The sequence below is a fragment of the Carassius carassius genome, chromosome 30 (genome assembly GCF_963082965.1).
Source record: "Carassius carassius chromosome 30, fCarCar2.1, whole genome shotgun sequence".
Lineage (NCBI taxonomy): Eukaryota > Metazoa > Chordata > Actinopteri > Cypriniformes > Cyprinidae > Carassius > Carassius carassius.
Genome location: NC_081784.1, coordinates 7,875,928 through 7,900,455, shown reverse-complemented (window position 1 = coordinate 7,900,455; position 24,528 = coordinate 7,875,928). Strand labels below are relative to the sequence as shown.

Sequence of the window (24,528 nt, the reverse complement as noted above, 5' to 3'; positions counted from 1 at the left end):
AGCATTTCAGTCCCTGGTAGTGCAGTTGAAGCTAACAATCAACTATGGGCATCCATCAAAAGATCTCCAGGATAAGTTGTGGAGAGGCACAAGTTAGTAGATGGATACAAAAAAAAGCTTTATCAATGCCTAGAAGTCCATCATTAAGAAGAATTTTGTACAACACAGACCCTCCCTATATCAGGATGTCAGTCCAAACTGAATGAAAGAGCCTGGAGGAAACTGGTTACAGAGGCGACCAAGAGGCCTACAGCAACTCTGAAGCAGCTGCAGGAATTTATGCCAAAGAGTGGTCATTGTGTGCATGTGACAACAATATCACAAATTCTCCCCAAATGTGGCTATTGGAGGGTTGCAAGAAAATAGCTACTCCTCAAGAAAGGCCACATGTAGTCACGACTGAGCTTTGCCAAAACACACCTTAAAGATTCTGAGGCAGATGAGACTAAAATTGAATTATTTGTCCTGAACACTAAATGGAGGAAATCTGGAGGAAATCCAATACAGCTCACCATCCAAATAACAGCATTCCTCCAGTAAAGCATGGAGGTGGTGATATCGGATGTTTCTCTGTAGCAGGGACTGGAGCACTTGTCAGGATAGAAGGAAAAATGGATGGGTCATAATACTGTCAAATTCTTGAGGAAATTCTGCTGCCCTCTGCTAGAAAGTTGTCAATGGGAAGAAGGTTTACCTTCCAACATGACAATGACACAAAGCACACAGGAAAACTGAGCACACAGTGATTGAAGGAGAAAGAGGTGAATGTCCTTGCATGGCCTGGTCAGAGCCCAGACTTAAACCCCACTGAAAATCTGAAAAGACTTGAAGACTGCAGTCAACAAACGGTCACCATTAAATTTAACTGAACTTAAGCATTTCTGCAAAGTCTACATGTACAAAGTTAGTAGAGACATATCCCAACAGACTAAAGGCTGTAATTAAAACAAAAGGTGGTTAAGCAAAATACAGACACAAGGGGGTGATCTTTTTCAATTCTGATTCTGATTTAAGATTTTTTTCTGATATGCTGGTGTTATATCTTTCACTTAGATGTTATAAGTTGCTAAAACAGCTGGATAAAAACGGTGTCCATCTTCAGGCTGCAAAGCAACGAAATGTAATTATTTTAAAAAGGGTGATGAGAATTACACAGTAAACGTGCGTATGTACAACCAGCAAGTGACTGTGTTTACCTAGAGAATGAGGTGTGTAAGCGTGCAGTGCTGTGTGTCCCGAGCTGTGCTGGGAATCACTCGTTGCTGTCCCAGAAATCCCAGAATTCCCACTGCCACATGACAAGCCACCCGCATCACAATCTTCAACATTCCCGCCACTGTTACAGCCAGCGCCGCAACCCTTACGCAGTCTGCAGTGAGAAAGATGAGTGCCATTATTATTACAATCAAAACATGTCAATTTTCATTCATTCAACCACACACACAAACCTGTGCCACGTGTTGACAATAAAGTTTCGTATGTTGGCAATGCTGATTGGTCCTCCCAGTATGCGTCTTAGCTGTGGGTGTGTATTACAGTAAGATGTTGTCAGAGGCGACACATAGATGGGGTATCCGATTGGCTGGTCACATGAAGAATTTATCATGTTGCGTAGTGCTTGTTTGGCATTCTGAATGCTTCCACGCTCTGGGTTTCGGTTCCGCAAAAACACCAATTCCTGCTGCTGTCCCGCCCACAGGCCGCGTACACACTCCTTATTCACCTATGAACATGTAGATATAGAAAATCATTTACATGCTAATAAAATAAGTTGTCTACTTTCTTCCATTTTTTATCCCATCTTTTTTGTTGCTCACTTTTATGACCCTGAAGCTGAGGTAGCGTCTGTTAAGCATGATGATCTTATATTCATTGGTCCCTTCGTCTAACACATGTCTAAGGGCGAGCAGAGAGGGAGAGTTGGACAGGACAGCACTGCGCCAGGCCGGGTCACCCTCGTGAGCGATCACCAGTGTCTGCTCGTGTGAAGAGATTGCCTCAAACAACACAGACGATTCCTCATACTCATCAGGGGAGGTGAAGTGATCCTGCAGTGAAAGTTTAACTCTGGTTAAAATCAGAACCAAAAGCATAAAATAATAAGTCATATTTGATATGACACAGAGAACAGATGACTTTAATATTTGCTTCACACAGAAATGTCTCACCTGGTGCAGTTTAAGTGACATGCGAATTCCAGGGACAACCACCTTTCTCAGCAGTTCCATGTCAGTAAAGATCCACTCGTCTCTTACAGATGAGATCCGGAAATCTCCCTTAAACAAGGCATGCAGCCCGTACAGGAAAGACTCCAGATTACTGTAAAAACACACATCATTAGAACAAACAAACCGCAAACAATGTCTTCAATTTTTTTGGAAAAACTCCAGCACAGTAAATGATTTTTACTCCAGCACAGTACCGTATTTTCCGGACTATAAGTCGCACTTTTTTTCATAGTTTGGCTGGTCCTGCGACTTATAGTCAGCTGCGAATTATTTATCAAAATTAATTTGACATGAACCAAGAGAAATGAACCAAGAGTTCACATTACCGTCTACAGCCACCAGAGGGCACTCTATGATGCTCAGTGCTCCTGTAGTCTACACTGAAGACATAGAGCGCCCTCTCGCGGCTGTAGACGGTAATGTTTTCTCTTGGTTCTTGGTTCTAAATAAATGCGACTTATAGTCCAGTGCGACTTATATATGTTTTTTTCCTCGTCATGACCTGTTTTTGTACTGATGCGACTTATACTCAGGTGCGACTTATAGTCCGAAAAATACGGTAAATGATTTTTGTTCCCCCACCTGGACATATGGTGAGATGCAGTTCCTAGAGCTCTCCTTCCCAGGACACACAGGCCGTAACACAACAAAACCAACAGAGAGTCTTTCTCACTGTCCAGTGGCTGAGAGAAATAGAGAGACAGCAGTAAGATAAAAAGTTTGTTTACTAACATTACAGTTCAAAAGTTTGGGGTCAGTACAATTTGTTTTATTTATTTTTTTCTGAAATAATTCATACTTTTATACAGCAAGGATGCTTTAAATGTAAAAAAACCTTTAAAAATGCTGTTTGTCTTAATTTTCTAATGATAAATGGGTCCTTAAAAACATGTCACGGTTTCCTTTTAATAGTAATAAATATTTCTTGAGCAGCAACTGAGCATAACAGAATGATTTCATGTGACACTGAGACTCGAGTAATGATGCTAAAAAAAAATCAGGTTTGTAGTCACAGGAATAAATTACATTTTTAAATATATTAAAACAGAAAACAGGTATTTTAAAATCGCAATGATATTTAACAGGATTACTGGGTCTTTTTTTGTTGTTGTTGATCAGTTAAATGGAGTCTTGGTGAGCATCAAACTCACAAACTTACAAAAAACCTTACCAACACCAAACTTTTAAAAAGGCAGTGTAGATGACTTTTCACCAGCTGACATGTTGTGTGGCTGAACATGTTTACCTTCTCTCTCCGTGAGTTGCAGTACTGGATCCAGCTGAGGTAGACAGAGCAGAAACTGTCTCTGGAGATTCCAGCCAGTCTGTGGTCATAGTCTTCATCAATATTGGGGTTAAAAGTCGGATCCAAGTCAACATAGTTTCGCTCTCTGCAGCTCTTCAAGCCCTCAAGAAGGCCTTCATTTGCCAGCCACTCCTCCAGTTTAGGAGATGAAATGACATAATAAATTATGCCCTACAAACAAACAAACATAAATAATAAACAAATGATTTTCAACAATTTCAGGACAGAGCAGTTACAGGGACAGGACTGGAAGGTTGTCTGCTGACCTTAACGTAGTAGGTGGTGAGGATTCGCCGCAGATCAAACACCTGCAGCATTGACGCCGCACTGTTATCGGTGATGCTGTAGCCCTCCAGGGCGTATTTAGTGACCAGAACCTCCCAGGCCAGCCAGCGCTGTCCGAATGCAGCATTGAAGGACAGCAGATGGGGGAGATGACCGGGCTCGCAGCAACAACAGCTTTCATCTTCTTCAACTCCCTCTGTTATCGCCTCCACCTCCCTCTGCTGGCAGTACGTCCCTGAGATAGAGAGGAAAAGAAAGGTGACAGAATATTTTAACTAGACTCATATAATCCTTTCAAAATGAACAACTCATTTAAAGTGTTATAAATGTCTGTTTTGCTACACTGCGTGAAGATATGTAAATGATCTCTCTTATGAATGGTAACCTCCTCAAATCTCAATAACCACACCGGCTTATTATTTACAAATGGTATGAGTGGATTGAGGAGAGAGTTTTAATTTCTAAATTTAGAGAACAGTGAGCCATTTAATTTAAAAAGAGCAAGCAAAATCCTGTTTTTACCTAATATGTAGGTAATAATTCTAATATGCCAATTTCATGCTCAAGAAACAAGTTTCTTATTTTGTTATTATGTTGAAAACTCCTTAATATTTGTGTGGAAATCATGATACATTATTTTCAGCATTCTTTGATGAATTTGAATTTGTTTGAAATATTAACATTACAATTTTGGTACATTATAAATATCTTTATTTTCATTTTTGATTAATTGAATGCATCTGTAATGAATAAAAGTATTAATTTCTTTAAAAAATAATTTTTTGTAATATGTGTAACTATTTGATTTAGTGTATGTTTCTCTTTCAAATGCTCATTTAGTCTCTCTCTCCTTAGCTTTTTCTCTCCTCACCTCTAAACTCAAGTCCTCTGAGCTGGAAGGTGATGAGGCCATTGCCGATCTCAACAAGGTGAACGAGAGCATTGAGGTAATCAGATGCCAGGATGAAGCAGTCTCCAATGCTGTAGTTTCCCCAGCGGCCCAGCTGCAGGTCTCCACACAGAGAATGCTGCAGGGAACGCGTCAAATGCTCATAGAAGATGGAGTTCAAGTTATTATCATCTGAACCTGACAACATGAGAGATGAGAAGAGATGCCAAAGTCATGCCACGTCACACAAATCTATAACACCACAGGCAAGAAACTAAATTAAGAATGATTTTACATTTACAACAGGCAGTGTATTAAGTTGTACCTGGGTTTCTGTCAAGCTGCGAAGCAAGTCTAGTGTTGGAGTGATCAACTCGCTTAGTACTAAAACACAAAAATTACATTTGAATCTTATAAATGTTTTGTGGTCTGGGCTAAAAAGGCTAAAGAAAACAGGAGATACTGATATTCAGGAGTGTCTTACTTGTATTCTCTCTCCCAAAAGCGCACAGGTCGTACATATGAGCTGATGAAGATGGCACTGCCAAGAAAAGGGTTTAATGGAGTGGAGAACACCGCAGACACAATGGCCTGTACGAACAACATGGCAGAGTCTGGAGAGGACCAAGTCAAGGAAGAACAGCACGAAACAACAAGAAAGACACCTGAATTTGACAAAGCCTGTAAACTGTGTTAAATCTAAAGCAAGTTTGTGTGTTCAGGATACGTGGCACTGCAAACGGCTGGGCGAAGGCATGGAAGGCAGAACCCCAGGTAATCTGCCAGGGCGCGATGTAGGTATAAACAAACTTCAACTTATAAAAGAGCTCCCATAACTACAAAACACAACACATCACATAGTTATGCAACAGAACTTCTAAAAAAAAGAGTAAAAGGATGCTATAGGAATTAGGACTGACCTTGCTGAAAACGATGGACATAATGAAAAGGTCCAGCAGCAATGTCTCGGAAAACTGCCGGTAATCAAATGTGAAGAACAGGACAGTGAAGAGGACAGTGACATACTGATATGTTGGACTACTGAAGGATGAACGCAGCAGCTTCAGTCCAGCAATGGTTATTACTAGAGCCCCGACCCTGAGAGAGAAAAATTATTAGCTGACTGCTTGTAAATGATAGCGCAGAACAATGTTGAGCTAATACACAATGATCTGGTGCAGACAGTCAGTCAGTTAGTCGATTAAACATTGTAACACTGAATGGAAGGAAATAAGACAGGAGGTCAGATTGAAGAGGCAATACTGACTCTGTGTTGAGTTTCTTGGGGCTGGCAAGCTCCTGTGCGCTGCCACTCAGCTCATTAAGCACAATGAGTGGATAGAGGATGTTTTTCTCCACAAACAGCAGCCACACATGTGTACGCTCAAACCACATGACATGGGCGGCACCTGCACACAGAAAACACATGCTTAAGTACTGTTTGTGCTAACCAAGTCTCAGAGGAACAAAGAGTGTTATCTTTGCATAACATCAATTTGCTAAATCTGAAGGGTGACTTACCCCGGATTTCAAACTGATAGTACTCCCTGGTTTTGAGCAGTGGGTGTGAGAAGCAGTACCAGGGTAACTGTTTCCTCATCTGGGGCAACAGGTAGTGAGTTAACAGGCCTACTGCCCCAACCAGACCGTACAGAACATAGCTCAAAAAAGGCTAAAAAAGAAGAAAGAGGGACAAGAAGTGTCAAGACCTGCCAATTTATTATCCTTTGGATATTTCACTAGTTTTATTTGGACACTTATTAACATTTTAAAAACTGTTTTCCATTTTAATTGTAATTTATTTCTGTGATGGCAAAGCTGAATTTTCAGCAGTCATTACTCCAGTCTTCAGTGTCACATGATTTCTTAAAATAACCAATGTTGCAGACGTTGTTGTTGTGCTGCTAAATATTGTTATAAAACCGTGATATATTTTGCTATGATGAAAAAAAAAAAATCTATTGAATGGTATTGCATTCCCAATATTGGACTTTTTTAATGGATTACTTAATGGAAGATTTATTATGCACGCTTATTGATTTATTTTTATTTTTTTTACCTTTGCCGTAATCTTACACTCTCAGTTTATATTTTACAAAACATTAATGAATTAATAACAGTGTTAAATGTAATTTATAGCTAATCTCCAAATGAATATTAATTTTTAATACTGTACATTATAATGCTGTGATGCCAAAATTCACTTGCAATGACTGAATTTAATTTATAGTGTTTTTTATTCTAGCAAAATAATGTAGAACATATTTGAATATGGCCATGTATCGGTTATCAGCCACACAAATTAAAATGATCAGCATATCAGTATCAGACAAAATTTGAACATTGCTGCATTACTAATCATAGTGTTTTACCTGTAAGGCAATGAAGACAGTGCTGACGTGAATAGCGAAATACAGGACAGCAATGACAACACACACAATCACATCTGACTGTAGTCTGTCATTCTGCAGTCAAAGAGAAAAATAGAGACACAGATGCATCATTCAAAACAGAAGAGAGCATTCGTGTCTATTTACATCTGTTTGTATCTATGTTTAAGAGATTTATGTGTACATTACTCACCACAGAGCTGCGGAGTTTCTCTGGTAAAGGATCCTGAACTTCAGAAAGGGGATCCTCTGGATTTTTCTCTTTCACATTAGGGAAGACCTTTGATTGCACTAACGAACTATACAAACACAGGATAATATTAAAATTCAGAAAATTCTAATTAACCACTCTGCAGTCAAACAACAAAAGGTCCTGAGGCACTGAATCCTGAGAGGATACAAAGTCAGAGAACCTAAAGTACTTAAAGCTGGAAAAGTGCAAGAATTATCTATCAAAAACACAGACCCACACACAGACTTACATGAGAACAGAGGGGTCACTGCTTTGGCGGCTGAGATGGTATGAAACAGCAACCAACAGCCCACAAAACACTGAGAAAAGCACCGGGATGTGTTGAGGATCCCACGAGTCCTGAAAACAAATGTAATATTCAGAGGAATATTTAATGTGCTCAACACAGAACAATCCAGCATCCATACAAATACAACCAAAATCAAGAAAGAATCACCTTTAGGGCACCATAGCAGAACCCATAGAGCATTGCTATGGTGATGATGCTGCGCACAACACTATAGAGAGCTGAGAGCAGACTGGTGCTCGCTGGGAGGGAAGATAGACATAATGAGTCTCTAAAACACAACACAGTTTTGTAGTTTATGAAATTAAATAGTAGAAACATTGGTAACTTTACAATGAGGTTCTATTTGTCCACATTAATTAACTAGATTTTTAGAACACAAAATCATTTCAACATTTATTAAGACATTATTAAAATCAAAAGTTATTAATAACAATTTGTTACAATTCAAAGGAAAGAAAAGAAAGAATCCCAATGCATATGCTTATATTCCCCAGTCCTAATATCAAAGTGTGCATATGTTTCACCGTTTCCTCCGAAGACATGAATGTCAAGTTGCTCAAGCAGGTACATGACGAAAGTGTTAATCTGAGGAAGAAGCCCAATGAAGAAGATGATGGGAAAGCACAAAGTGAAAACTGGAGAGAGAGAGAGAGAGAGAGATAATGTAACACTGGAGTACTTAAGTCTCATCACATCAGCAGGATTTTCTCTGTACTCAGCTCTAGAATGTCTTTACTCTTTCATAGGAATGCTGAGAAAAATCGTACTGCATGCAGATTTCAATAAAAGAGCAAAACAATAACTGCTGTGAATTTATGTCCTCATGTGTATCAGTGCTCACCAATGAGGAGATCCCGTGCCTGAGACAGCAGGACGGAGCTGGTGAGAGTGACTCCATACAGAGACACTGCAGTGGAGCTGCTGTTTACACTCCCATAGTGCAACAGCCAGATCAGCCCACAGCACAGACAGAAATACACAGGCCTGCTGTAAGCGATGATTCGATTATGACCCTAAACAAACACGCACAGAAGGGTGAGAAAAACATTAAATCTATGAATTTAAACCCCTAATCTGTCATTTAACTTAACTTTTGTATATTCTACAAAAGGTAATGCATTGTCTGTAATTAAATGCAATTAATCATGCTAGGTGCTATTACTTAAATGACATATAATCACGAATATACACCAAAGGGTTGAGGGCAATATGACTTAAATGTTTTTGAAAGAAGTCGATTTTCCTCATCAAGGCTGCATTTATTTGATCAACAATAAAGCAAAAACAGTAATACTGTGAAATTTTACTAGAAATTTAAAATGTAACTTTTTTCGATTTTAATATATTTTAAAAAGTAAATTAATTTTGTGTGATGGCAAAGCCATATTTTTTAGCAGCCATTACTCCAGACATTACACATGTACCTTCAGGAATCATTCTAATATGATGATATGTTGCTCAAGAGAAATTCTTTTCATTTTCAATGTGGAAAACGCTTTTGCAGCTCAATATTTTTTTGTAACTGTGTGGTTACCAAAATTATACAATCTTCTTTTGTGTTCAGCAGAACAAAGAAATTTATACAGGTTTGAAACAAATTAAAGGTGATTAAATAATAACAGAACTTTCATTTTTGGGTTATTGATTTTTCCACCACTAAATAACATGCTTTAAGCTCACTGTAATGAAGTGTGTTATTGTATTTGAATGTGTGTGTTACTCACATGTCGTGGTGATGAAGAGTCAGGTTGGACACTCTAATTGAAGAACAGAAATGTTTCATTAAAAATTAATCATTAGATTTGTATGTTTTTGAAAAGTGTGTGATTCTCACCTTCAGCAATGAGTACTGGCAACTGGCAATAACGAGGCAGAACTGAAAGACCCAAATGTCTGTGAAGAACCCATGAACTAGCAGCACAGAACCCAGAAAGGCCACGAGAACAGCCAGAGCCACTGAGAGCACATTCTCCAGAACCTCCCGGTTCCTGACAAACACATGCAGCATCATCAGGATATGAGCTGAGACACATCAGTAATACACATTAATGTGTGGGTTTGTGTGTACCTGTCGAAGAGGGCAAGTAATGTGAGTCTGTCAAAGTGCAGCCCGACCCAAAGGTACGGCAGCAGCCAGAGGCGGTAGTACTGCTTGGTTTTGTGTGGGTGTGTGTGTGAGTGTGTGTGATTATGTGTAGAGTCCTGCGTGCAGTGCGGCGCCTCCTGCAGGTCAGGACTCCCGTCCACATCGTGCTGTTCCAACAATTCTGGGTCCATGGACAGCAAACGATTCAGACGCATCTGAGGAAAGGAGAACTAAGCCAGGGTGAGTATACACACACACACACACACACACACACACACACACACACACACACACACACTGAGCTCATTGTCTCAACTGTGCTGCTTCTCATACAAGTGTTACTGTGAGCAATGCACAATCTTACACTATGTCAAATATTCAGTCTGTGGCTGATTTATATCTCAGAGTGTTTGCATGAAGAAAACACTGGTCTGTGTTTGTGTGTATATGGTAGCACTCACCAGATCATGAGGGTAAAAACGAACTGAGGTAGAACTGGACAGGTGAGAGTCTGTTTCCCTGCAGAGAGAAAGACTTTGTTAGTTCTGGGATATTTAACAAAGGATTCTGTTCTACATTACAGTTAACTAAATTAAAACAATTTTAAAAATAATTACTTATGTGTATATATACGCACATTCACAAACACACACATATTCAGTGTGTGTGTATATATATATATATATATATATATATATATATATATATATATATATATATATACACTAATAATAATGACAAAACAACATTTTTTATGAAAAATATAATAAGTAATAATGTTTAAAAAAATGAAAATATTAATACTAATTATAATAGTATCTCAAAGATAACACTAGGTGTAACTCACCAGAGGTTGTTGGATGCTCGTCTGGTTGCAGGCTCAAAGTTCACCATGGACATGTCACATCCTCCGACCTCATAGAGAGGCGGTGTCAGCTTCCCTGAGTCACACAAACACACAGGGGTCAGGGGTCACATAGCAGACATCACAAAGTGTCACATAAGTGCGGCACTTAAGACTTTTGCCACATACAGGACACTGACCCCCAATGCCTGCTGGTTTTCAGAACAACAAGACCTCAATCTTGCAAGGCAGATGCCAACAAAACTAGATCACTCTCACTGTAATCAGGAAAGCTGTCTAAACTGAAAACACCCAACTATTCGCGTCCCTCTTCTGTGAATAATGCATTGCAAAGCGGCTTTAAAAGTTTTATTTTTCCGTTCTGTCTATAATAAAACCTTTTTATTTATACAGTACATGTGACAGTTGATTACTATGAACTTTATTTCATGATTTAGTTTAATGACAAAAACTAAATCATGTCTCTTATGTTCACCAGGGCTGCATTCATTTGATTAAAAATACTGTAAAAACAGCAATATTGTTCAAAAGAACAGCATTCATTTGAAACTGAAATATTTTTAACATTATAAATGTCTTTAATGTATTTTTTTGATCAATTTGATCAATTTAATACATCTATGGGGAACAAAAACAGTCTCCATTTCTTTGAAAAATAAAAATAAAAATGACTAAGAATGTTAAAATGTTCTTAAAATTAAGAATATGATTTGATCTAATTTGGAAGGGGTAGGAGAGAACCACTGAGAATTCTACACTACAGCATAAGAAATTCTTAATATAATAAAGCTGCAAGAATAAAATTCTAGAGGAAATTAAAAGAAATTTACACTTGACAGCCTGTAACAACATTAATTGTTATGGTTTCCATTAAGTGATCTAAACACAAGTGGACAGCACTTTATACAGGTGTAAATGGGGTCCAAACATTTAGTGATCAGACAAAATAAAACCACATGCATGTTCAAATCTAAGCCAATAAATAGTCAATAGAGCCAATAAGCCAATAAAATTCATGAATCATCTTCAATGCGACCAAAGTTAATACCAGGTGCACACAAAACCTAAACAATCCTTTCTCTACAAATGCAATGAGCCTCATCCACTCATAAAAACCCACTATACTGTGATTTTGTTGTCTTTGTCTATTCAAAAACAAGAGATATTTATAGACATATAGATGCATTATTGATCACGGGAGGAAACAAGCAAGCATGTTCCTTGACCGGAAGCAAACCTTAACCGCAGCAGTGGGAGTGCATCAATACCTCTAGACCACCAGGGAAAAGTTTGACTGACCAAAGAAAGACGATGTCACATGTACATGCATGCAAAATATGATATAAGATCATTATGTTAGTGGTGTAATCAGTGTGATCCCAAAAAATCAGTAAACTGATAAATAATGATTAAGTTACACAGCCAATTCAACCTGATGAAACCTGATGAAAACCTACAGATGCATACTGACTGAATATTTATACCAGAAAATTACATGCAAATGGAATGTGATCAGAAACAGCATGCAGTCGTGACAAATAGTGTGACTGACAGCATGCAAATGTGAGACACACAGGATGCAAATATAACAGGAAGGTGTGACGATAACAAGATGATGTGACAGACAGCAGGCAATTTTACAGTGCATACCAAAGTCATCCTGCAGGCTGGCCACGCCCACAGTGGACGCCTTATCCAGACAGCCCTCCAGCTGCGCATTTCCATTCCTGACCAGCAGGGAGGTGCTAGTGCTCAATACCGTCACTTGAGACGGTGTGCGGGATGGCTGACCTCTGACCTGTGACCCTGAAGCTTGAGATACCTGACTCAGAGCTTCCTGCAGACTGGAGGAGCAGAAATATTCATGAGTCGGAATGAATAACAGACTTGAGTAACAGATGTGGGACACAGGGATGGGCGTTTTGGTCAACTTTAGTACTCGACAAAGAAGTCAACGGAGTACTCAGTACTCACCCTTTGATTGTGTACCCTTTGATGATAATGTTGCACCTGTGTTGTTATTGTTAACTACAATTAAGGCTGTTAGTTATTATAATTTTTTGGTTATTTGATAATGAAACAAAACATACATTTTAGATGAAAAAATTTAAATACTCATTTAAAATACTAATAAATACTATAATAGTATATAAAATTACTAAAACAACACTGATTGCATCATAAGCTTCTCATTCAGTTTTGGTGTCAACTAAAAAATAGTTAAAATTTCAAAATGCTAATAATCTAATCTAATCTAATCTAATCTAATCTAACCTAACCTAACCTAACCTAACCGAACCTAATATAATATAATATAATATAATATAATATAATATAATATAATATAATATAATATAATATAATATAATATAATATAATATAATATAATATAATATAATATAATATAATATAATATAATATAATATAATATAATATAATATAATATAATACTGTGTATGTTCAGTGAAATGTTTTGGAAGGAGAAAAATAACTGAATTTTTATGTTCTTGTGCCCATCCATAAAGTAAGAATGAGTGTGTGTGTGTGTGTGTGTGTGTGTGTGTGTGTGTGTGTGTGTGTGTGTGTGTGTGTGTGTGTGTGTGTGTGTAAAGATAAGGAGCACAAAAATAGAACAAGATGCTGGAGGGAAGTGCAAGGTCACATTTTAGAGAGGAAAAACAGACAAATGGTGATGTGATAGAGGAATGGGGGTTCTGGAGGTGTCATGAGAGCTGACAGGAAGTGTAAACTGAGAGGGGAGCTGAACGGGAAGAAAAGAGGATGAGTATTCTGATTTCACTGCTAGAAAAAACACAAGCGATTTTGAGGTTTGTGTGTGTGCGTGTGTGTGTGTGTGTGTGTGTGTGTGTGTGTGTGTGTGCAAACAGAACAAACATTAACAAAAAAAGTGTAATAAGAGAGTTGCTCACTGTCATTTTGGAAAGAGATGACGGAAAAATAGAAAACTGCTGAACTCATCAGTGCAACATAAGTGTTAGAGGCATCACTGTGTTTACACATTCATTACGACGATGTGTTAAATGCACACTTACTTGCTCATTCACCATTATTACTATCATTGAAAATAGCTGCTTAATATTTTTGTGGAAACTGTTATACATTTATCAGGATTCCTTGATGAATATAAAGTTAAAAAAACAGCATTACATTTATTTATTTTTTCGATCAACTTAATGCATCTTTCCGGAATAAAAAATAAACCCTAAACTTTTGAACTGTGGATTTGGTTTGGATCAGGTTTGTAGAAATAAATCTCCATGTGGATTTTGCTCTTTGGCCTAAAAAACAACAAAACAAATTAAGTTGGATATGACAAAAAAAAAAAGAAATGGATTCTTGCTGACTGTCTGAACGAAGCCTGTGAGTGATTTCAGATAACTTGACTGGAGAACCTGAAACTTAGTCCACTGAAAGCATCATGATGATACTACTTCAAGAGAGACAGACATGCCCCAGGCCTGATGTTAAAACAAAGCACTCAAACACTCTCTCATCATCTGAAGCTGTCTATGATTGCAAGGATGACTGTGTCTGGGGGTTATGGAAAGATTTAGTATATGAGAGAAGGACGCAGTGACTGTAACTCTTCAGGATACAGTAGTAAAGACTCCAGAAGCGGCAAGTGTAAGTGTGTGACAGTGAGGGTGAAGTTAGACACCATGTGACGTGGTTCATCAGAACAGGATAAAATAAGTGAAAGCACATGAATAGAAACTGGGAAAAAATAAGCAGAAGTATGGAAACAACTCATGTAAGTAGAAAATAAGACTTGAATTGCATTGAAAAGGCAGCATGCAAGAACGTTGGTTTCCTGTACCAGCACGATGGTCAGAAAGAGATCAGCTTGGGCTTCTCTGATGACAGGTTTTAAGTCCGTACAGTAGCAAGAAGAGGGTAGCAAGCAAATTAAGGATTACATTTCATGCAATGCCCCAGAGAAGTGTGTTAGCAAAAGAGAAAGGAGGTGAAATGTGCTGATAAGAATAATGATGTGGGGATCAGCACAGATGAGTCAAAGCTGGTGTTCTGCAGCCATTCAATCCCTCCCCGGGTGAGTCGTACCTGAGTGGTGATCCGATGAGAGAGGCTGGGGGTGTGGAGTTACTTCCTGCGTTGTGCCGTCTACGCACCGCTTGTCGACGAAACGTACTTCGTTCTCTGCGAAACGTGACTGTGTCGTCATTCCCAGGGGCTGCCGTAAGAAGACAAAGACAGGAGGGCCACCAAAAATGAGCTTTTATTAAACTAGCAAAATGCAATGCAGCATGCAAGACCAGTGTAGACACAAGAATCATCAAACACACCGATTAGAAACAAAATGCAAAGAGCCTGATGATTTCATGCCATATGGTCAGGGGTGCACATAAGTGGTCGGCAGGTCCGCATGCGCGACAAAAATAAAAAATGCGTTATATAAATATGTTCTGACAGCGCATTGGCGTACCGACATGGTTGGTAGCTGTTAATACACAAATTACCATTTTAGATCAAAAAACTGTACTATATAAGTTTTATTTTCAACCTGAAAGCATAAATCTTGGCTATGCCATGCTGTTTTCAAAGCACAATGCAACACTGTAACATTCATCCACTGACACTCTTTAATCAGCAGCAGTGCTAAATCCGGAAGCACGTATACTTACTTGCCGGCAACCTGCCAAAATAAAAGCCTGCTGATTTTAATTTTGAATATGATGAAAACGCTTTTATTTATTTATTTTTAGATGCTTTTATCCAAAGCGACTTAAAATTGGGGAAAACATAAAGCGGTTCTTCTTAAAGAGGCAAACAAAGTAGTAGTAAATATTATCATTTTATTTTTAAGTTTACTATAAAATAAATATATTTGTATTTAATACTAGGACTGACTTTTATTTTTAATAATATTATCACACACTATTATTTAGTTTATTTACTATTATTTTATATATAAAAAAACGATATAAAGTGCAATAATATTATAACTATTATTAATTAATTTTTGATAGTTATATTTAATGGGTCACGGTATATGCAGTTTGAGGACCAAACCAAATCTCCAGGTTCTCTTATGAGAACCAGGCTGAAAAAATGTTGTGCACCCCTGCATATGGTATCAAAGAAAACATTTAAAAAAAAAAAAATTTGAATGCAAAAAAAGTAAATTCTAAGGCTCAAGAAGTATAGTTTATTTGCACTACCGGTCAAAAGTTTGGGATCAGTAAGACTTGTAATGTTTTTTAAAGTAGTCTCTTCTGTTCATCAAGGCTGCATTTATATGATCACAGAAAAATAAATGTAGCCTTGATGAGCACAAGAAACTCCTGTAAAAAAAACAACAACAAAAAAAACACATTAAAACTCCTTCTGATCCCAAACTTTTGTATTGTATATAGTTTATATATAGACACACACACTCATCTATTGTTTTAATGTATATACTTAATAAACTATTATATAACATTAAATAAAAAACAGATCATATTAAAATATATGTATACAGTCTTTTTACATATTTATTTTTGAAATTATATATATATATATATATATATATATATATATATATATATATATATATACACACACACACACACACACACACACATTTAAAATTTAATATCATAATAACTATATGTCCACATAGTCTCCCAAAGTTTTCCTGAACATGGCACAGGCCAAGGAGAACTTGTATACAACATATTGTGATTAAAATAAAAAACTAAATTCAAGGTAATGTGGTTTCAACTTCCTGTGATAAATGCATTTTATAAACTAAATCTGCTTTGACATCTTCCTACAGATGGTTAAACGCATCGCCTTTGCAAGCAGTGTTAAACATGGACTTTAACTGCAGCACTCCCACTGTGGATGAACTTTGACCTTATCTGATGAGTTATCACTGAAAGTAAAATGTTATTACTACAATAAAACAGTCTAAACAATCTCACACTGGACCAAAAGGGGTGTTAATCAGGACAGAATGGTTTACTCTAGAACAATGCTTTTGCTATGTTCAGACCATTTAATTTGTGAGCAATAAGCCTTAAGAAAAGACATCAGAAGCATTACAACGAACATTAGACATTGCTCCCTCAAACGTAAACTAGTTACTGGTGCTGTGGAATAAACATCACACAGAAATGCACAGAACTAAAATTTAAAACTCTCTAAACATTTGCACAAACTCACGAGAAAAGATATCATACACGACACGCATCTAAACATCACACACAACTCTGTATATCACATTCTGTGCATCCAAACACAGAAACACTGATGGAGAATGGAGAAAGTGGGCATTTATAAATTTGAAATTAAGATCCATTTCAAAACATCTGATCACAAGTGATTAACAGTGGGCAAAGTTTTAAATAGGGGCCAAAGTGTTTTATGATTACTGAATCCACATTCACACTGCAATTCACAAGCAAATGTTGAACAAAGACTGGACCAGAGGAAAGAACAAACCCTGCAGATCTCCTATATATAGATTCAACAGGCTGTCAGAGTAAGACTTCAGTAATTCTGCAGGGGTTTGTAGGTCACAGCTGCACTGGCAAAACACACTGCTTGTACAGCTACAAGCTTCTGGGCAAAGCTTGTTCCTCTGATCGGCTCCGTTCTGCTGAAAAACATCCATCTGTGCTCTAAACCTGCTGCAGACCTCAGATGTCTAGCACTTCAGACTGATCTCAGAATGAGATCATGACTTACAGTGATAGTTCACATAGTAATTAAAATGTTGTCATCATTTACTCACCCTCATTTTTATTTCAAACCTCTAAGATTTTCTTTCTTTTCATGTTGGGCAGAATGTTGTATGTTTTTTTGCAATTCATTGAAAGTGAAAGGTGACCAATGGCTTTCAAGACAAATATCTGTGAGGAACAGTCTTTTTTTACTGAAAATTTCATTTGTGTGATTCGATGTGCGCATATTCCGAATTGGTTCACAATCAGTTACAAATCATGGTGTACTATTCACTTCCTGCATTACTGATGTCAAACCTGCAAATGCCATGTCTTGTCATGCACTATTTTAAAATATGCAAACATAAATGAGATTTAAAAAGTGAATAATGATCTGGCGGCATGAAATGGAAACTATCCTTGAAATGTGTTTCATTTATTCACCTTGTAAATTTTAATAAAACTGCCATAACTCAATTTTTCATTAAAACATCTCTGGACTCTCTGATGACATATACCAGACTTCTCTCAACATTCAGTCTGCTTAAACCCCACTTTTCTTCTTACAACCCAACTGCAAGCTTGCATTCAGATCTGCCTCCATCAATTCAACAACCAGTGGACTGAACCAAGTCCCCATCCTACATTTTTTATTTTCGATAATTCATTTTACTTGCTTTATTTTCAGTTACAATAGGTGTATTTACCAGGAACATTCAAAACGTTAATGAACAAATATAAAAATAAAACACTATATAAACTGATTCCTAAAGCAACTGTATTACATTTCTTCATTCAAGAGCAGTGATTGATTTTTCTCTTTGTGTTTCGTTGTTTTATTAATGTTAAAGGAATAGTTCACCCAAAAATAAAAATTCTGTCAGCTGTCTGTCAATTCTGTCATAATGTTTTATTTTTATACCACCATTTACTCACTCAAAAGTGCTTTTAAACCTGAATGAGTTTCTTTCTTCTTCTGAACATAAATGCAATTTTAAGGGACCGGAAAAACTAAACAGTGACTTCCATAGTATTTTTTGCTACTATCAAATTCAATGTGGACCCATATTCTTCAAAATATCTTCTTTTGTGTTCAGCACAAGAAAGAAATTAATACAGGTTTGGGACAACGTGACAGTGAGTAAATAATGACAGAAATTAAATTTTAGGGTGATCTATCCCTTGACAGAAATGACAGTAAGCTGCATGTTTAATAGGCTTGCTGTCCCTTTAAGACCTAATATTCATAATATAGTAACTGTTTATTTTCATTTTAGACATAACCAACTACATGTAAACCTTGAGTGTTTTGACAGCATTAGCGCAAAAGATAACTTAGTTCAATAATCAGGCGCTGTTGGACAGGCTTTAGTGCGCGCGCTTTGGGTGTATGCGGCACTCAGAAAAAGCACAAGGTCAGACCAGTGCGCCAATGGAACATTTAAAAGCACATGCAAATAATGCGATAGTAACTCTACCGCTGAGTTAACACTGCTGTGAATGCATGTGGCATTGTACAATATATGACGGAGGCGCCAGAACTGCAGCTGACAGATACTTTCTTCAAAAGCAGATTGTGGAGAGATTTTTATCATCCACGATCAAAAATCTTCATATCGCACACCCCTAGTCATTACATGAAAGAAATCATCTGTCTATAGTTCTGTTACATTGCATCTTTAAATGTAAGTATGTTCCTGACAAAAAGCTGTATGGCTTGGGTGTTTTATGTTTTAATCATTTGGACAGCTCCAGGTCAAGATCCACTTCCAATATATCGAAAAGAGCAGCGTGAACATCCTGATAAACTTCTCCTTTTTGCGGTTCATGAAACTAAGTATACAGTTTGGAATGAGGTGAACTACCATTTGAATCATCTCCCAGCCCTTAACGAATAAGTGCATGCACAAACTCACATTACTGTGTGCTCACCTCGAGATCCCATTGTTGCCTCTTGCGTTTGACTAAGGGAAATAGGGCAGGGCAGACTGTTTCTCGACCGGGTCACTGACTCAAGCTGAGAGGCCCTTCCCAGCAGGGATGCCGCATCCAACACCTCCCCCTCTTTTGCCTCCAGGTCTGACTTGGAGGTGGTAAGGGGTCTGGAACTTGCTGGTGCCCCCAAATGGTGGGGGTCATTAAGGCAAGCAGTAGTGCTGCTGTCCAGGCTCAAGACCCGGGCATGAGTTTTGGCACTGCCTGTACTTGGAGTGCGTTGTGAAGCTTTGTGTCTGCCCTTTTCCTTGTCTTTCTCCTGTTCCTTTTCCTTGTACTTCTGACCGTGGGTTTGTACACCATTCATTTTGGCCCGTAGCGAGGGGCCACGGCGATCCTCTGGAGAGGGGCAGGAGTGGAGTGTGCTGGATGAGGAGTCTGTGCTAAGCTGGTGGGTGGAGTGTAGGCTGGAGGCACAACTAAGTTCACTCTGATCACTGGAGTCTTCTTTCAAGAACACTGCAGAGCGAGGCTTTGCCATGCCACGTCCGCAAATGTATTCCCGGTGTCTGCTGGCGTCAAAACTGCTTGCGCGCTGCTTACCATTGCGTCGCCGGCCACTATGGCTAGCGGCAGATGAGGAGGCAGCCCGGTGAACAAGATTGCCTGTTTTGGGACGCACTTTTTCTGGATCTGTCTCCTGGTGCTGGTGGGCAACACCAGCAGAGACGTCTGCACTAGTCCTTGATGCCGCCTCCACAGTTCCTTCCCCCTTTTGGCCCTCTAAGTTTGTAGGTTTGGAAGCATCACCGACAGGCAATTTGGTAGCAAGTTCATTGGCATGGGGGTTTTTATTAGCCTCCCCCGAGGCCACATTAGAGTTACGTTGGTCGGTATGTCCTGCATTTGCCTTCTCATCCCCAGACAATGACAGTAGACTCTCTACATGCGTGGAGCTTGTCTGCTCGCTGTGCAGGCTGCTCAGAGTACTGTTGGTATCCCGGTCCGTCCCACTGCAGTAGCTTTCGGTGGAGCCACTACTGCGTGTGCTTAAACTCCGCAAACTTTCGGCACTCCGTCCACCTTTTCTTTCCCGACCACCCTGTACACCCTCTGACTGGTACAACTCAGATCCCCCTTCCCCAGCACACCCTCCTTTTCCTGTCTCTCGGGAAACAGATCGTGATACCCTGTGGTGCTCCTTCGGATGATATCTGTGATATTCCATTCCTGAAGTGCTGGGAGTTCCAGAGTCTGGCTGCTCAGAGCTCTCTGTCGCCCTCTGTGACCTGGAGGCCTCCATTTCACAGACAGGATCCAGTCCTCCCCGACGAGGTGGAGGGTACAGGCTGAACTCAGGCAAAGAAGGGTCTGGAAAAGCAGATCCAGCAGAACTTGAGGTCCGAGGCAATCCACGAGGTCGAGATGACTCTTTCCGGAAAGACTGTGAGTGAGTGGAAAGATGGGCAGTAATTTCTGTGTCACAAGAGGACAGGGACTGACTAAAAGGGTGAGGAGTGGAGCCATAAAGGTCCTGAGCCAATGAGGTTGATGGCTGCATGGAGGCAAAAGAGTCATTGGAGATGAGGCAGAACATCTTTGGGTCTGACATCAAATCTAGAGGGAAAGAGAAATATAAAAAAAGTGTATGAAAATTAAAAATGTTAAATGTAATGACTTGCTCTTCCTGTGACTTTCCTTTTTCACTGAAGTCAGTTATTATGCATTTACATTGGCAAAGATTGAGAGGAGGGGAGTGGGCACTTTCAATTAATTCCTATGGGAGTCAAGCAACAAGCTGGTGCAATTGATTGTGAGATTGATAGCGGAAAAGAGAAACTGTTGAAAGGGTAAAAAATTTCAAAATCATCAACTTTATATAGATATCAAGAGAAGGTTGCAAAAAGGTGCATTTCTCATGAGCATTTAAAAAAAATGCAGATTGTCCACAGATTTCTGCTGGATTTAGTGTGTAAATCATATTGTTTACATATTGCACACTTTCCAGTTGTTACATATAAGTTAAAAACTCATTGTGAATGAAGACTTGCAGACCTGGGTTAACAAAATTATTAAACTGACACTGTATCTTTACTTTGGGCATTTGGAAGCAAAGCTTGCATCTTTCCAAATGTAACTGTGTGCATATATAACTGATTATACTAGTGGTGTACTGAGAAAAACTAAAACTCATTACACAACCCAAAGTGGCAGTGTTGTAGTATTGTGAATGTTACTGAGCTAAGTTTTTCCACTGCAATGTTCATGCATTGTTAGGCAGTGAAGGTTTTATGATAACGTTAATCAATAACCAAATAGCCACTTTTTAATCACTGGATCACTGATTATCCAGCATTACAGTCCAAAAATTAAAAACAAGCCTGAGACCTCGTTGTGCTCCTTTTAGCAGTTTTTGAATTCAAAAACATGTTTAAACTGCTTAAAGAAATCAGGATCAAGTCAAAATGTAGTCATGTACATCCCTAATAAACACACAGTTTGCTGAGCACTAATGCAGTGTTAAGAACCGATACAGTCGTCTGCCAAAATCATTTGACCTACATACCCAAGAATCCATTCAGCACAATCCAAACACCACACTGTCCATAAGGTCTTTTGATTATGTGCTTTAGAAAGGTTGAGTCCAGTGTGCAGTGCTGACATTACCTCTGTGTGTCATTTCATTATTCACAAAAAGCTTTTATAGTGATCACAAACTTCTGGTTTGGAGAGACAGACATCCATTTTCATGTTAGTAAAATGAAACACTTTACAGTTGAATACAATTGTGGTCAGTAAGAATACGAGCCTAACCGACCAGTTCTCAGTTCTGCTAAGGACATGAAGACATATGTTCTAGTGCATTTGTAACTGAGAAACTTTCCCAAACCACCAAAGCACCTTGTGAGCCAGTAAAAAAAAAAAAAAAAAAAAAACACACACACACACACAAAAAAATTGCCCATTTTCATTGCCATTAAAGTGAATGGAAAAACTGATTCCTGATGGTAATATCTTTTAAATCTATTCTATAAAAAAAGGATTTGACATGCATCAGTGTCTGTCTGGATGATACATAAAAAATAAGAAAAAACAACTTCAAATTTAGAATGACATGAGGTTGCATAAATAATGACAGTATTTTCATTTTTATGTGAACTATTTGTTAAAGAGAGATCAGTTGTGAACTTTTAGAGTTTTTAGAGCCTGCATAACTGCATTGCATTATATTATGGCTGATGGTAATTAAGATTCACACCTTGGTCCTGACTGCAAGTCAAACTGATATCATCGGGAGCCTTTCCAACACCTGCCCCTGAAAACACAGAGAGAGAAACAGAAGGTCAAGTTTTATAACTTATTCATTAACCTAACACATCCGCCCCCTCTCTCACACTCTCTCTCCTGCTCACCTTTGAAACTTTATTCAAACACATCCCTGACCTGGCCCTTGTCCGCAGTACTGCAGGTCTTCTGACATATCACTACTGTCTGCAGAAAACCTCTTCTCTTAGATCCTAAACACTTCTATTTATAGCTACAGTAAACCTGGTTCACAACACAGTGTCCTCTGAGTTTTTTAACAACTCAAAAAGTCATACAACTTCTACTGAACACTAAAGAATACCCTGTAATGTTCCTGCTGCTGTTATTTGACTCATCTTGTACGTATATGCACACAATTAATCAAGAGTCATCAAGAAACAGAAGATACTTGAGACAAGTATTTTGTCTAAATGCAGGTGAATAAATAATGTCTGAATTTTCCAGTTTCGACTATTCCTTTTTTTTTTTTGCCAGATACTAATACTGTCAGAAGTTTAAAAAAACAAAATCTATGTCTCACGTTTGGTTGTGACAGAGCCTCCATGGGATGTTATCTGTAGGGAAAGAGAGACAGATGAGATCAATGAAACAAGGTCCGATGAGTCATTTACATGAGATCATGACGTTTCTAACTTCCCATGACTGATACTAATTTAGCAGACTTGCACAAAAACACATCACAGTCATGTAATCACATGACATGACATTCAGCTTGAGATTCCTCTCTATAATTTCATTATTCAACCAACACACACAGACAGACAGTCTGGGACAAGCAGTACTATAATGCTGGGTACACACCAAAAGATTTTTTTACATCTTATTAGATTTTCAAAATGTGATAGACCACAAACATGAGGATAAAAAAATCCTAGAATTAACCGTTTTGCTCCTATAGTGTGTGGTGTGCCATGATGTGACAAAGACAGCACACCACACATGAACAGATTTTCAACCAGAGTCTCGACTGTGAACACAGGAAATCTCGCAAAATCTCGCAAGACTTCAGAATAAGCATTGCGGATGATTCGCGATCAGGGCTTCTCCGATGTTCTTTCGATCAGGTTAGGACACTCTTAACACACCTCACACCAAGGGTAAGTCTGATAACATAATCTGTAGAATCATCAAGAAAATCAGGACATAGCTAGGATTGTCGGAAGGGGGGAAATCGGCCCAAATTCAGCTCGATTATCTTTTGGTGTGTACCCAGCATAAGCCAGAACATAACACCCTTGAGGTTTCACCAATTAAACTTCAGCGAAAGGCAAAGATTCTGACTGAAGGGCTGAACTCAAACAGACAAATACTCTAAACCAGGACAGCTTTATTTAGCTAATAACACTAATATTCACAAATGTTACAACCTAATCAGTCAGTATATGCAAAAAAAAGTACATAATAATAGGTATGTGAAATATAAAAATATATATATAAATTAATATAACTATATATAATATATAAAATAGTTGAATATTATAAACATTGTGTAATTATAATATTAATAAAATATATTATTTATATTCATTACCATACTAAAATTATATTAAATGTAATGTTACAATCAGTGTTGGGTAAGTTACTCTAACAAAGTAATTAATTGCTAACTACTAATTACATCTTTAACAGTGTAATTAGATTACTGTACTAATTACTCTCTCTCTTAAAAAGTATCGCAAATACTAATTTCTAATAGTACAATCTCATATCAGCCTTGACCAGTTTAAAAGTACAAGGATTGACATGAAACGTCTCTTTTAATGCTTTCAAATGAATAATATAAAACTGCATTAATTATTTTTGAACTGTCCAATATATTTAAAAGGAGGTTACATCAAAAACATATATTTCAACATTAGATGTTAAACTTTGATGTTAAATCCACTAATGTTTTCTATAGAATTGCATTTAATGCAATAACATCAGAACTAAAAGTAACAAAATTACTTTTACTTAAAACTTTTACTTAATTATAGTAATTAATTA

The 24,528-nt window shown here is 38.0% G+C and overlaps 1 protein-coding gene across 2 annotated transcripts in view; it reads right to left on the bottom strand.

Annotated features, from left to right (window-relative positions):
• LOC132110521 (pecanex-like protein 1) overlaps positions 1–24,528 on the bottom strand; it is a 35,332-nt gene that overhangs the window by 3,888 nt on the left and 6,916 nt on the right. The window contains exons 4-33 of one of the 2 annotated variants that reach the window (XM_059517205.1): positions 23,063–23,096; positions 22,475–22,531; positions 19,213–20,832; positions 14,675–14,804; positions 12,242–12,435; positions 10,574–10,667; positions 10,188–10,245; positions 9,709–9,956; positions 9,475–9,628; positions 9,365–9,397; positions 8,482–8,653; positions 8,165–8,275; positions 7,788–7,879; positions 7,581–7,690; positions 7,292–7,397; positions 7,081–7,173; positions 6,230–6,380; positions 5,976–6,117; positions 5,629–5,806; positions 5,436–5,544; positions 5,193–5,322; positions 5,034–5,092; positions 4,691–4,906; positions 3,801–4,054; positions 3,475–3,705; positions 2,811–2,911; positions 2,169–2,319; positions 1,818–2,048; positions 1,449–1,723; positions 1,197–1,369 (exon numbers count right to left, since the gene is read on the bottom strand). In XM_059517205.1, the coding sequence (XP_059373188.1) occupies positions 1,197–1,369; positions 1,449–1,723; positions 1,818–2,048; positions 2,169–2,319; positions 2,811–2,911; positions 3,475–3,705; positions 3,801–4,054; positions 4,691–4,906; positions 5,034–5,092; positions 5,193–5,322; positions 5,436–5,544; positions 5,629–5,806; positions 5,976–6,117; positions 6,230–6,380; positions 7,081–7,173; positions 7,292–7,397; positions 7,581–7,690; positions 7,788–7,879; positions 8,165–8,275; positions 8,482–8,653; positions 9,365–9,397; positions 9,475–9,628; positions 9,709–9,956; positions 10,188–10,245; positions 10,574–10,667; positions 12,242–12,435; positions 14,675–14,804; positions 19,213–20,832; positions 22,475–22,531; positions 23,063–23,096 (5,707 nt within the window). The remainder of the gene's footprint in view (positions 1–1,196; positions 1,370–1,448; positions 1,724–1,817; positions 2,049–2,168; positions 2,320–2,810; positions 2,912–3,474; positions 3,706–3,800; positions 4,055–4,690; positions 4,907–5,033; positions 5,093–5,192; positions 5,323–5,435; positions 5,545–5,628; positions 5,807–5,975; positions 6,118–6,229; positions 6,381–7,080; positions 7,174–7,291; positions 7,398–7,580; positions 7,691–7,787; positions 7,880–8,164; positions 8,276–8,481; positions 8,654–9,364; positions 9,398–9,474; positions 9,629–9,708; positions 9,957–10,187; positions 10,246–10,573; positions 10,668–12,241; positions 12,436–14,674; positions 14,805–19,212; positions 20,833–22,474; positions 22,532–23,062; positions 23,097–24,528) is intronic. The other variant, XM_059517206.1, reaches the window with a different exon arrangement.